The 13,149-nt window shown below is 40.7% G+C and overlaps 1 protein-coding gene across 1 annotated transcript in view; it reads right to left on the minus strand.

The window, feature by feature from the left end:
• Positions 1-13,149, minus strand: part of LOC109417756 (juvenile hormone esterase) — a 118,770-nt gene that overhangs the window by 35,168 nt on the left and 70,453 nt on the right. The window contains exons 3-7 of the mRNA XM_029860201.2: positions 7,202-7,324; positions 6,822-7,123; positions 5,915-6,624; positions 5,682-5,860; positions 5,326-5,609 (exon numbers count right to left, since the gene is read on the minus strand). Of these exons, the coding sequence (XP_029716061.1) occupies positions 5,326-5,609; positions 5,682-5,860; positions 5,915-6,624; positions 6,822-7,123; positions 7,202-7,324 (1,598 nt within the window). The remainder of the gene's footprint in view (positions 1-5,325; positions 5,610-5,681; positions 5,861-5,914; positions 6,625-6,821; positions 7,124-7,201; positions 7,325-13,149) is intronic.

Consider the following 13,149-nt stretch of genomic DNA (forward strand, 5'->3'; position numbering starts at 1 on the left):
GATTTCCTATTTTCTAAACTGACATCATTTAGAGGTACACGTACGCGAAATTTCCGGATTCCTAACCATAGTTCTTCGTATTATAGCCAGTCATTCTTTGTAAGAGGTGTTGTGAGCTTTAATAGTCTTCCAAATAGTATAAAATCAATTGAGGCAACCACACACTTTCGAGATGAGCTTAGATCATATTTACAATAGTATTTTTTTTTTGTTGATATCAGTAAAAGAGAACGGTAGTTATTAAGAATTTTTCAAGAATTATCTATTATACCCAAAATGTAACATTGAAAAAGGCAGAGCCTTAAGTTACAAGAATTGAATAAATAAATAAATAAATAAATAAATAAATAAATAAACGTTAATGAAACCCCCTTGAAATCCCTTGGAACTCTGAAATTCCACAGAACGCCCATGAAAGCCACATAGAACTGTGGAGCTTGGGATTCTTGTGGACAAGCGGGTGCCCCCAGGAAGTAACTTGTGTTTACACTTTGACGTTCGCGAAGTAGTGACGAGACGACAGTTTCTTACAAAAGTATGAGTGCGGTCATCCAGACACGCTGTGGACTGTTGTTACTGTCGCCATGAGACAGAATTTCTTACAAAAGTAAGGATGCGGTAATCCCGACACGGTGTGGACTGTTGTTAGCGTCGCCATGAGACAGAATTTCTTACAAAAGTAAGGGTGTGGCCATCTGCCCTAAATTTGTTTCGAGGAATCTAAAAACTATTTCAACAGTTCGGGGTTAGATTTAATAGGTCATAAGTTTGCCAAGTAAAATGACATGCTAGGATCCCAAAACTTCTAAATTCCAGGAATTCTTGCCATTTTACTGAGAACTTTGTGGAAAATTCAAATAAACTGGCATGTTCCGCAACTCTTTGAAGAGTTTCGTGCAAAATACTTCGGAACATCTTCGTAAGGTAAGCACGAATATTCAGCAGGAACTTTTTAACGCTTCATTCCACAGAGAACTGAAGATCGAACACAGTAAAACCGCTCAGCACTAAAATGTGTAAGCCCTACTCATAAGTGCATAATTTCCAGACCACACTAAAATGTGTTACAATTACACATTCTCAAAAACAGCTCGTACACTCGTCTAGATGCGAAATGTCGATATTTTTTTTTTGTTTTCCAAGGTCACTAGTAAACCTAGCTAGATCGCTGTACAAAAATTTTTACGAATTTAACGATTTTGCGGACACAGGCGCTAATTCTGTGAATGTGCAAGGGTTACACATTTTTGGTGTAGTCTGGAAATTATGCCCTTTAGTGCTGAGCGGCGTTAGCGTGGAGTCGAAGTCTAAGATTTTCTCTAGGATTTTCGGAAAAATGTTTAATGCAATCGCATAAGGCTGACATGTGCAATTGAAAAAAATTAACAAGTTTTGGAGAATGTTCGATATTCAATGAGTGTCTAAACCTATTGTAGCTTAATGCAAACTACCCAAGCAGAAGGGAATATTTTTATTTGTGAAGTGAGATATTGTGGGGCCAATAAAACGTGGGGGTTCGGGGCCATTTCCCCAGTTAAATCCGGCCCTGACTACTTGTAACGCTCACTATTGGGCTTGATTTGTAAAAAAATACAATTTTTTTTTACATTTTTGAATTGCTCAATGTATAAGTTGCTGTGGGAATATAAAGAACATTGATTTTCTCCGTTCAAGGATTTTGAAGTTGGTACGGCGTTTGGTAAAGTTAGGCTAAAAATATGACCATATTGCTTGGTTTCAGAGCCTGAAATTACATAAAATGATGCCATTCTAAATTTAAACTCGCCATCTTGGATATTCTGGTAACTTATTTTGAACAGAGTCCGGACATCTTCCCCATACATTTACTTGATGGTACTTGATGGGTTACAACTCGTAGCGGAGAGTCTACGCCGAATGGATCGATCGTATCAACTGGTCTCAGGACTGAGCCAATCGCTTCCAGCCACTCTGAGCTTTGAAATTAATAAACAGATGATGGCTCTGCAAGTTGCACTCCCGAATTTTATCAAGAATATGTTGCAGGGTGAATATCTGATCCGTCGTTGATAGGCCCTCGCTGAAACCCACCTGATATTTGTCGACGAAGGACTCCTTAATCGCCCTCAGCACGTTAAACATAATTCTGGACAAAATTTAGTACGATGAACTGAGAAGTGTTATTCTTCTGTAATTCGCGTACCCCAGTCGATGCCCTTTCTTGAATAGAGGGTAAATGAGACCTCGTTTTTCGTTGGAGGTTCCACAGCCTGTCCGTCGTCGTCAATACGAATTCTGTCTGTCGCTTTTCCATTCCCACCGTTCAAAAATACCTCGAAGTGCTTTCTCCTCTTGGAAGCCACCATTGTTTTGTTTGTCAGCAAGTTTCCATCACGGTCTTCACACATAATGGGAGAAGAAGCTGTTTTTCTCTGCACACCATTCTTAAAACCTCCGCATATTATTCCTTACTCTCCTGCGCCTGAGAAATCACATTTTCCTCATGATCTCTATTCTATTTGCAATGGATTCGTTTTTCGATAGTTCTTGCTACTCTATAACGTTCACTGCTCGCCGGATCCCCTACTTCAGCATCCGGCTTCTGCCAACATTCTTCCCATCCGTTGCCCTCCGGCACTCCTCGTCGAACCACCCGTTCTGAGGTAGGTCATCTTTGAGCAGTGCCTATTACCTCCCTAAATAATTAAAAATTTAGAAATATTGTGATAGTTTTGCGTTGCTTATCACATTCTGCGGTGGTTAATTCAAGAAAAAATATGTTTAGCTCGGACACTTCACTGACTGATCAGTTGTACCCCGATAGTTGAATTAGTGAATATTTATTTCAAATGGTATTTGTAAAATTAAACGATTTGTAGTAAAAGTTTCAACCTCGTTTTTAAATGAAAACCAATGTCGTACTTGTTCTAAAGCATATTGAATTTGATCATATCGACAACTATTCAAGCACTAAACTCCAAAAACTGCGAAAAGTATTCAATTTCACCCGTAATCACGGTACTATTCGTATCTCGCCGCGTGCAACAAATTAGGTCGATGGGTTCAAAGTTGATAAAGTTATAGAGAAAAAGTGCCCAAAATTGAAGCCCTGCCGAGATGGTCTCACTTCCCTATTTTGAATCATATACAAAAAAATTACTTAAATTAACATTTGTCCCGGACAATCCCGGTACTGAATATTGGAGCTTATTGTCGGGCCGCCACCAAACCGGACTTCGCACAATCAAGTCGCGACGCGACCCAACTCGCGACGTTTTTTAATCATGTCAAAAGTAGTGCGCATCCTTCCCGTTGTTGTCAGCAACACAGCGCACTAGATGCGAAACAGTTGCGACACTTGTGGACCAAGAAAATAGCAATTTTTGATTAAATGTCGGTTTGATTCCAACCGGATAGACAATACTTATCGTGATGGAGGTGACAGTTGACAGTGTAAAGGTAAGCAAGCACAATGTAAGTGCAACTTAACGAAGTTTCGTCAAGCGTCATCGTTCATCGGATGTCAAAAATGTATACAATAAACACACAAAAACAGCTTATGACATCTGTCTTACCTAAATGAGATGTACTTGACATGTTACAATGGGAATGTTGTGATTTTGTGAATGTTGAAATATTGTGCGAAATATTGGGTAAAACTGGCTAAAACCCGCAATTTTTGTCACTTTTCAGTCTCCTGACGTAGACGTACAGTTTTATCGCTCTATTAAATTGATTTGATTGATTGATTTGTCTTTATTAAAGAGACTTTCAGCTCTTGGCTGGTTGCTCTATTAAATTTTACTTCCCATCGTTTCTTTTTTTTAACGGTTAGTTCATATATTCTGGCGCTTGCATTGTTTTTGCTCTTTTTTACGTTTACGAAATACCACAGACAAACAGACGTAACACTTCGAACATTTTTCGATTCAAATCATAGTCACGGAAACATATTCGCCCAATGCTAAAAGGACTAAGTTTGGCCGACCATCAACTAGGTGGCGGTAGTGAGCAAACGTCAAACTCGAATAAAAACGATGCGAGCGCCACGGGTGGGCAGTTGGCCAACTATCATATTTTAAAAAAGACCGATAAATCGGTGTACGATGGGAATTATCAGAGTGTTACGTCTGTTTGTCTGTGGAAATACAGTATGAATAGCATTGAGCGATTGTGTTTTCGTGATGATGATTTTAGTCGTGAACCGACTAAAATTGCATTTATTCAGCACTATATGCGCCTTTACTGCAGGTCATTAAATGCCAATCTGCCGTATATGCGCCACAAGTGCTAATTAAATGCAAGGTTTGGCCCAATATACGGCTGATTAAATTCTTATCATTCCTATCCCTCAAATTGTCAAAAATAAAATCAAAAATATTTTGCCCTGCTCATTTCAACCGCTTCATGTTCTTCCCTTACTCTGTACATTTTTCTCTCACTCTCCTGTGCAACTTTTGAGACTGTTGTTTTTTTGCTGATTCCTCTGAAATTGGGATTCCGATCCCTCGATCCTCTGGTTGATTATGCTGCCGAACCGTGCTACAGTATAAGCTAATGTGTGTTGATTTTTGATCTATTTAAGGCTTGAGTACCACACCGGCAGTTAATTCGTTGTGACCCGGACAACGGCTCGGACAAGTGCCGATATTTATCAACCACATAAGTCACGATGGCATAAGAAACCTACCATAGGCTTTAGTTGGAAAACATCTGTTCTTCTATTAATTAGCTTTGCTACTACCAATCTGAATGATAATGGCTCCTACAGTCCTACAGCTGTGACACATTAATTGAAAAGTTGAAATGTGTGCGCAGTTTTAGCATCACTCATTTCTCTTGGCAGTTTTATGGCAATAAACCATCATCCGTTCTGCTTGTTCACCAAAACATATCGTGCATTTGAAATGCTACGCAACAGCTGTCAAATTTTAGGCGGCATTTAAACTGCTAATATAGGGCAATTTAGCAGTCGAACTGCTATGATACGGCAGCAAGCAGATGTTATGCAGTTTTAAAGCTGAAATACAGCTTATTTAAATGCTTATTGGTTACCTGGGTAGTTTCAAGCGGCACGTCTATTTGTCTGTGCTCTTGGTATACAAGGGTTCCATCTATTTAACAAACCTAACCAATGTAGTTAATTCTCCATTGTTGTCGTATTCCAACAAACAAGCATGAAAAGCTTCCTGTAAGCGATAGTTGCTCTTACACGAAACGCCCTTATATATGCGAAAAGGTTCATTTTCTTGGACGCTTCGAATAGACCAATGTAATAAAACGTGAATTTGCCTCAATTGACGCGAGAAGCCACTATGAAGCACCAATAAAAAAGAGTGTACTCACCCATACTTGGCGAAGTTGGTCCATAACCGGGTCATCTTGCTCATGGTTTGCAGCTCGGTCGAAGAATTGTCGAGCCGAATGTTCAGCACACCAAAGTGGAACATGTAGCCCAGCTCGTCACCGTGGCAAGCACCGGGCCAGTCGATGCCCAGTATCCGCTTATAGATACCCAGGGAACCGTCGTACGCGAACCGATACAGCCAGGTCGAGTCGCCACCGGATGCAGCGGCATTCAACCGTGCCAGATCAGTAATGCCATGTATAAACATAATATCAGACATCATCTGCAAAGAGAGAGGAAGAAAGACTTTAACGATCGATCAGGGCACTAACCCGGTGGATTCTGATAAACTTACGTCCATCATGTTCTGAATTGAAGCATTGTTTATGCGTTGATCTCCCAGATAGAAATCTCGAATGCCTTGCGCCACCAGTTCACCTTTTTCCGTATCTCGCTGCACATGTAAATCGAGTGGAATCATCCGTTGGAAGTCCCCATCGATGCTTTGTAGTAGATTAGGATCCTTCCGAAGTCCTGGGTGACCAAACCAAGATTAGTTTTTGTCGTTCAAATTGTTCGTATACTTACGTCTAATGAAAAGCATTGCCTCATCCGAGTTGAATCCGGTGATCAACGGTACGTTGTTGTACTTCCCGCGTTTCATGATTGTTATCGGATCCTCGGATATCAAAGGTTCCTCATCCGAAGCATCTTCGCCAGTCCAATTTTCGATCGATGGAACGAACGGCAACCCTATACTTCGTTTTACGTCTTCTTGCGTGATCGTCTGAGATGCAGCGTTGACGATCTTTTGTGGACTAGCTTTCCTCAGATAGCTCAGTAACTCATCCGTATCGTTTGTATAGCAGCCAAGCGCTTGCCCCAAGAGGAAACCTCGCTCTTTGGGATTTCTGGCTATAGCCCAGGGATTTAAGGCCGATCCACTTTGAGCGATCGCCTTGTGGAACAATCCCTTTGCCAACGGGGACATCATCAGCAGGTGCACGGACACCGACCCAGCCGATTGTCCAAAGATGGTTACATCCTTGGGATTTCCCCCGAATGCGGCAATGTTGTCCCGTACCCACTTCAGTGCCAGCACTTGATCTTTGATACCGGCGTTTCCGGAAGCGTCCTTACCTACACTCAAAAATCCAAGTGGACCCAAACGGTAGTTGAATGTTACCAGCACGATTCCTTCCGGTACCAGATAATCTGGCCCATATAGGAAGGAGTTTCCTGAACCGAACGAGAATGCTCCACCGTGTAACCACACCATAACCGGTAAGTTCGGATTGCTGAAAAGCGTAAGTCACTGTTAGTACAAATTACACGTGGTAGTTCTCGCTGCAAACTAGCTCCCAAAGTAAGCCAATGATTTTTGGGATCGTAAAGCCCAAACATCAACAATAAGAATTCACAGACATTATGTAAATTGCAATCTGGCCTGGTTCCAGCGAGAACTACCCCCATAACCTACTCCAAAAACACCTACAAATCCCCAATGGGTAAATCAGGTGAGTACACGTTCAGAAACAGGCAATCTTCGCTTCCCTTGAAGTTGTCCAGGATCATACTGCGGTGGGGGCAAACCGATGCCTCCCGCAAGGCGCTCTTGATTCCCTTCCACGGCTGAGCCGGGAGAGAAGCTTTGAAACGCAGCTTCCCCACCGGAGGTTGTCCGTAGCGGATGCCCTTGAAGGCAAAAATCTCTCCTCGGCCGCCTCCCTTAACCTTCTGGACGCGACCCTCGAGCGCTCCCATCCGGGTCAGCACAATGGCACGTGGTCCCCGTTGCTTCGGATCGGGAAGAACAGTAATAATAAGTTACAAGAAAATGAATGAAAAGTCATTGTAGATATTGGGGTTGCTTACCCGAAAGGAGTTGACCACCTCCTGGACAAAGCCCATCGTAGTTCGTGGGATGATTCGCACCAGCGAGTTGAGCGAATCAGATTCACGTGCGATGCCGGCGAACGTTTTCCATGCGATTGTTTCCTGTAATGTAAGAAAATTTTCGTTTATTGGAAGGCTCGGGTGCCGCATTGCCTCAATTGATCCAAAAGGAATCGTACATTTTTTTACGTGAACTATATTTTTTTATAATTTCACTGCTTTTATACTTTGTTAGTTTAGGGAATCAAAATACTCGGGACGGGACTGTTTCGAGATTAGGAATAACAAAAAATGGATAATAAGAGTGGGAAGAAGGGAATTTTGGGGCTTCGACTAAATTATACAACCGCTTTTTATGCAGGTTTTTAGTATGCACTTTTAATTTACGCACCTTTTTATGCCCTGCATTGAAAGAGGAAGAGCTATTCAGAACTAATATTGTGCATAAGAAAATGGAATAATTACTGTAACTACCTATTTATGGCAATTACGACCAGGGGCCGTTTATTTGTAAGATCAAATGCCGGCATTTCAGGAGGACCCAAGGAGTTACAGTGGGATACCAGAAGATCTCAAAGACATTTCAAGGGGGTATTAAAGGGTTTCAGGGGGTACCAGGAGGTCTCGTGGGTGTTTAAGCGAGTCTAAGGGCCGTCACGGAGATTTCAGAGGGCCCAGGGGCATTTCAGGAGGTCTCAAGGGGCTTATAGAGGGTTTCAGGGGGTTTCAATTACCGCAAAAAGTTCCAGGAGGTCTCAGGGGTGCTTCAGAGGCGTTCTAGCCCAAGTAACAATCAGCATGCCTTGAAGATTTATTCATATTTTATCCTGGTTTTATACAAGCATGTGAAAAAGCTAGTTGTTCTTTATTAGTTTTATGTAATAGTTTTTTACTTTGCACCTTTGGCATTCCATAAAACTATCATATAACTTCTGATATAAACATCGTCATTTAAAGCCTTGCAAGTGGTCATGAATTGGTTTTATCACTATAAGCCATTGCAATAAAACTTGCTTTTGCGGTTGTTGTCGGAGATATTTATTTTTGTAAACAAATATACAAAATAGTGAGGCAACGCTTAAAACCAACAAAAGATTTCGTGATCGTATCATAGACCAAGAAATGCTGTGATAAAACCGTTAGTTCTATCATGAGCTCGGTTATGACCACCTCAGGAGGGTTAGCCCTATGGCAGAAATCATCAGGAACACAGAGTTTTATCAGAAAAAAAACATGTCGCCTAGCCGTGATAATTTATGTAAATACTAAAAAATCATTACTCAAATTTATGATTTCACGAACAGCTTAAGATCAAACTTAACGATTCAACACGTTTCCGTCATTTTATGTTCAGAAAAAATACATTTTGTCTTCGAAACTCCGCTATGTTAAAGAAAACCTTTTTTTATACCCAATTAAATCGAGTTAATAAAATGCATTTGAGTTCAGTTTGTGTGGTGCACTTATTTTATGTCATTATCACAGTCACATTCACCACAATTTGGCTCTTTCATCGTGTTTTTCCTAAAAACTACAATTCAGTAGCTTTCAAACAGAAAAAAGAAGTTTAATATCGGTAAAAAAAGTTCTAAAGTAATGGTTTTGCCTTTCTCGTACACCAAGGTGTACCGAAAGGCTATATGTTCACTCCAAAAACGAAAATTTGATAGAGCCCCCGGAGGGGTCAAGTGTTATATACCAATCGACTCAGCTCGACGAGTTGAGATGATGTCTGTGTGTATGTATGTGTGTGTGTATGTATGTGTGTGCGTGTGTATGTGTGTGTGTGTACAAAAAGGTCACCTCATTTTTAGATAGTAAATATGAACCGATTTCAACGACCGATGGTTCATTCGACGGGGTACATTGTCCCATTGTTTCCTATTGAAAATGGTTCAGATCGGTCCAGCCGTTCCGGAGTTATGGCCATTTAGGTGTTCCGGACCGGTACCCCAGGAAGGGGCCAGATATGAAAATGCAACAAACCCATGCATGCGACCCATCAAACCACGACATTTTCGATTATCTGATGAACGGGATGAAGGAAAATAGTCTCTGACTATATCTAAACCAGTAGTGTTCCGGAACCGGTTCCGGGTGTCCCGCCGAAAGTGGCCAAATAAGAAAGTGAACATAACCCATGCATGCGACACATCAAATAGCGGATTTTTCGATAACCAGTTGAATGGTAAGCAGGAAAATAGTTTCAGACCATGTTTGAACCGGTAGTATTCCGGAACCGGTTCCGGATGTCCTGCCGGAAGTGGCCAATCAAAAATGTGTACCAAACCCAGGCATGCGACACATTAAAGAGCGGCTTTTTCGATAACCAGATGAACGGTAAGCAGGAAAATAGTTTCAAACCTCGTTTGAACCGGTAGTGTTCCGGAACCGGTTCCGGATGTCCTGCCGGAATTGGGCAATTAAAAAAGTGAACCAAACCCAGGCATGTGACACATCAAACAGCGGCTTTTTCGATAACCAAATGAACGGTAAGCAGGAAAATAGTTTCAGACCATGTTTGAACCGGTAGTATTCCGGAACCGGTTCCGGATGTCCTGCCGGAAGTGGCCAATTGAAAAAGTGATCCAAACCCAGGCACGCGACACATCAAAGAGCGGCTTTTTCGATAACCAGATGAACGGTAAGCAGAAACATAGTTTCAAACCTAGTTTGAACCGGTAGTGTTCTGGAACCGGTTCCGGATGTCCTGCCGGAAGTGGCCAATTAAAAAAGTGAACCAAACCCAGGCATGCGACACATCAAAGAGCGGCTTTTTCGATAACTAGATGAACGGTAAGCAGGAAAATAGTTTCAGACTATATCTGAACCGGTTGTGTTCCAGAACCGGTTCCAGGTGTCCCGTCGGAAGTGACCAATTAAAAAACAAAACCAAACCCATGCATGCGAAACATCAAATCATCAAAAATGTCGTTAACCAGATACACTGGTTGAGTCCTCGCGCTCTGTAACACGGTAGAAATTTGAATGGGCTTTAATTGGGGAAATTTCGATTGTTTGCAGTTTTTTTTGTCAAATTTTATATGAATCTTATAACTAATGATAATAAAATATAGGCTAAAGTGCGCAGAAAAAAAATTGCCGAAATGTCTTGATAATGATCGACATCCAGTGCTAGTGAAGGTGGTCAAGCAGTCAACTGAGAGATTTGATATTTTTCAGCTCGGCCTATACGTTTAACATAGCGTCGGAATATGAGCCATCAATAAGTTTCCAAATTCAATTATGGCTTTGATAAAATTCTTGCTTTTATGAATATGGCTGACACAAATTTTGATTTTCTCTTAAGTCCAGAGGGGTCCCATTTTGGAAATTTTGGTCGGAATTCAACATCTTGAAGAAATGCACAAATAAATAAACCAATAGATTTATCAATTTTAATGTGAAATTAGAGTCTTCCAGAAGTTTTTTTTTATCAAAACCGATGAGTTAAGGCGTAACTGGAAGCCTTTCCTCATTTTTTGGATTTTGATGTACTATTAAATAACGAAGCAATATTTTCAAAATCGGTTTTCGTGCACATGTAGAGTGTGGATCAGGGTATCTTCTGATTTTTTTTTGCGGTATAAAATGGTTATCGTTTTTGCAGAAACCATGTTTGAACAAAATTTCACAAAAATGGTTTCTGCAAAAACGAAAAACATTTTATGCCGCGTAACAAAATCAGAATATACCCTGATCCATACTCAACATGTGCACGAAAACCAATTTTGAAAATATTGCTTCGTTATTTTATGAAAAAATCAAAAACCAAAAAAATTAGGAAATGCTTCAAGTTTCGCCTTAAGCGGTTTTGCTTAATTTTTTTAAGAATTTTTTCATCAAATACATTTATTATTTATCAACTCCACCCCTCATTGACGAGTCAACGAGCACTGTGACAAAAGAAGAAAATGAGATTTATTCCGTTCTAGGGTATTCTCAGGATTCAGGAACACTTCGGCTTATGGCAACGGAAAAAATGTTGAGTACATATTCGACGAGAAAGGCACTATCACCACTAGGTGGTTTAACCTGGGTTTTTTTGAAAATTTTTAGTTTGGAAAACTTTGATTTTTTGGACTACCCTATCTAAAAATTGTACACCTTAAGGACAAACGTCTTGAAATCCCGCTTCAACAGTGCATCAAAACTTCAGACGCATAAATCTCAAGAAGCAAGCTTCAAACAATAGTGCATTTCATTATTCTGTTCTTGCTCACTTGTAATAAGTTTAAAATAAGAAGCTCAGACGCGCTGGTTTTGTTTACAAAGAGATTTGTGCGCTCGAAATCGTAAGTAGGTGCCAAAGTCGGCCATTTTGGGATTCTAACAAGTCTGTCCTTAATAACGTACCTAATAAAAAAACACGGATCTAATAATTTTCGATGAACTACAAACCTACCCAGTTTCACGACCATCGGAGTTGCACTATATCGATTTTCTATGGAATGGTTGAATAATATATGAATATATGTATCTTAGCGACATGAAGTTTTTTTGAAGAAATGTGTACAAATGGATAAAAATATTCTTTGCATTCTTTATTTGCAATGAATCCAGTATCCAAAAGGTGGATTTTGCAGTGGAAGAAAAGTAGAAGGGTAGGTTGAATGGGGTTGCCCTACTTGAACTCTTTTCACCATCTTTATGGTCAAAAAGTTTGGAAGAAACATTCAATACCCAATTACCGTAGGTGCGGAAACTTAAACAACTGTGTAAGCAAACATAACTAGATTACATTAAGTCGTTTCCCAGTGTTGCGTGACTCTAAAAAAACTCGCGCAGAGAATATCTTCTCTCCTTGTAGGTAGACCTCGGTCATATAGACACACCGATCGCGCTGCCACCAGCCGCCGCCAGCTCGGGGTTGTCGTTCTGATCATGACTGGCGGGCGCGGCGGTAGACAACCTCCGGTAGGTATGAAGAGCTAAACTTGAAAATCTATTAGCACCTTTTCGCTTTTGAAGCGGCGGGCACATTACAAACAGTGCATGTGTGAACCTAAACTAACCGTTTATTGCGGAGAGTTGTGGTTCGTGCGAATGCACGGCTGCAACGACCCTGTCGCATGTCACATCCATCCATGAAACCGCGTTCAGGCATAGTTTATCCATCCATAGCTTTCGTGAGAATAACCGATCACGGTTGCCTGCTCATGCTCATGGTTAGGTAAAAAGCTAATTACCGGTACTTTATGCTCAGAGGTTTTGCCGCGCATGTATACCTTTTTTGCAGATGACAAGATATGAGGGTTAGTTGGTTTTCATACACTTACTCCGCGACAACGAGTGATCATTTCCGGATTCAAACTGTTTATCTTTCAAAGTAGAGCTCATCCTTTGATTCTGAGGTTAAATGTGGTCCAAGGTGTGTTCCATTGGCATGACTAATTTGCATTTGAAACGTACATACTGCGTCGTTCATACAAAGTCTTTTGAGTTACGTCCGGTGTTGGAAAAGAGGTACAGAAATCTTACTCATTGTACTAATAATATCAATGAAACAAGGTGGAAACAAAAAGTAAAGACAAACAAAATAAATGGTTGAACTTGAACTTGATTCATGGAGAAGAATAAGCTTGTTTTGTGGCAGTGTAGATTAATGCCCATGTTGATGCCAGTTCATTTATCAATCTATCATCAATAGAAATGTTACATCTCTGCTCACCATGCATCGGACATTGGATACAGCGAGTTGAGAAGTACCTCTGTTGGTAGCGCAATGCCATCTAGCAAATTTACCACGAAAAAAACTTGCAAAGTAATCACATTTTTCTTGAAAAATTTAATTCGTTTTTTTTTCCTCTATTGGAGGCTGGAACTCATCTTCATTTTCTCGTTATTCCCGAGTGTTTTGGGCGATACCGTTGCTGGATGACGCAAATGGTCATTGTGGTAACCGCGTGTGATGAGCACAAAGGTGC

This window comes from Aedes albopictus, chromosome 1, assembly GCF_035046485.1.
Source record: "Aedes albopictus strain Foshan chromosome 1, AalbF5, whole genome shotgun sequence".
In the NCBI taxonomy this organism is placed as follows: domain Eukaryota; kingdom Metazoa; phylum Arthropoda; class Insecta; order Diptera; family Culicidae; genus Aedes; species Aedes albopictus.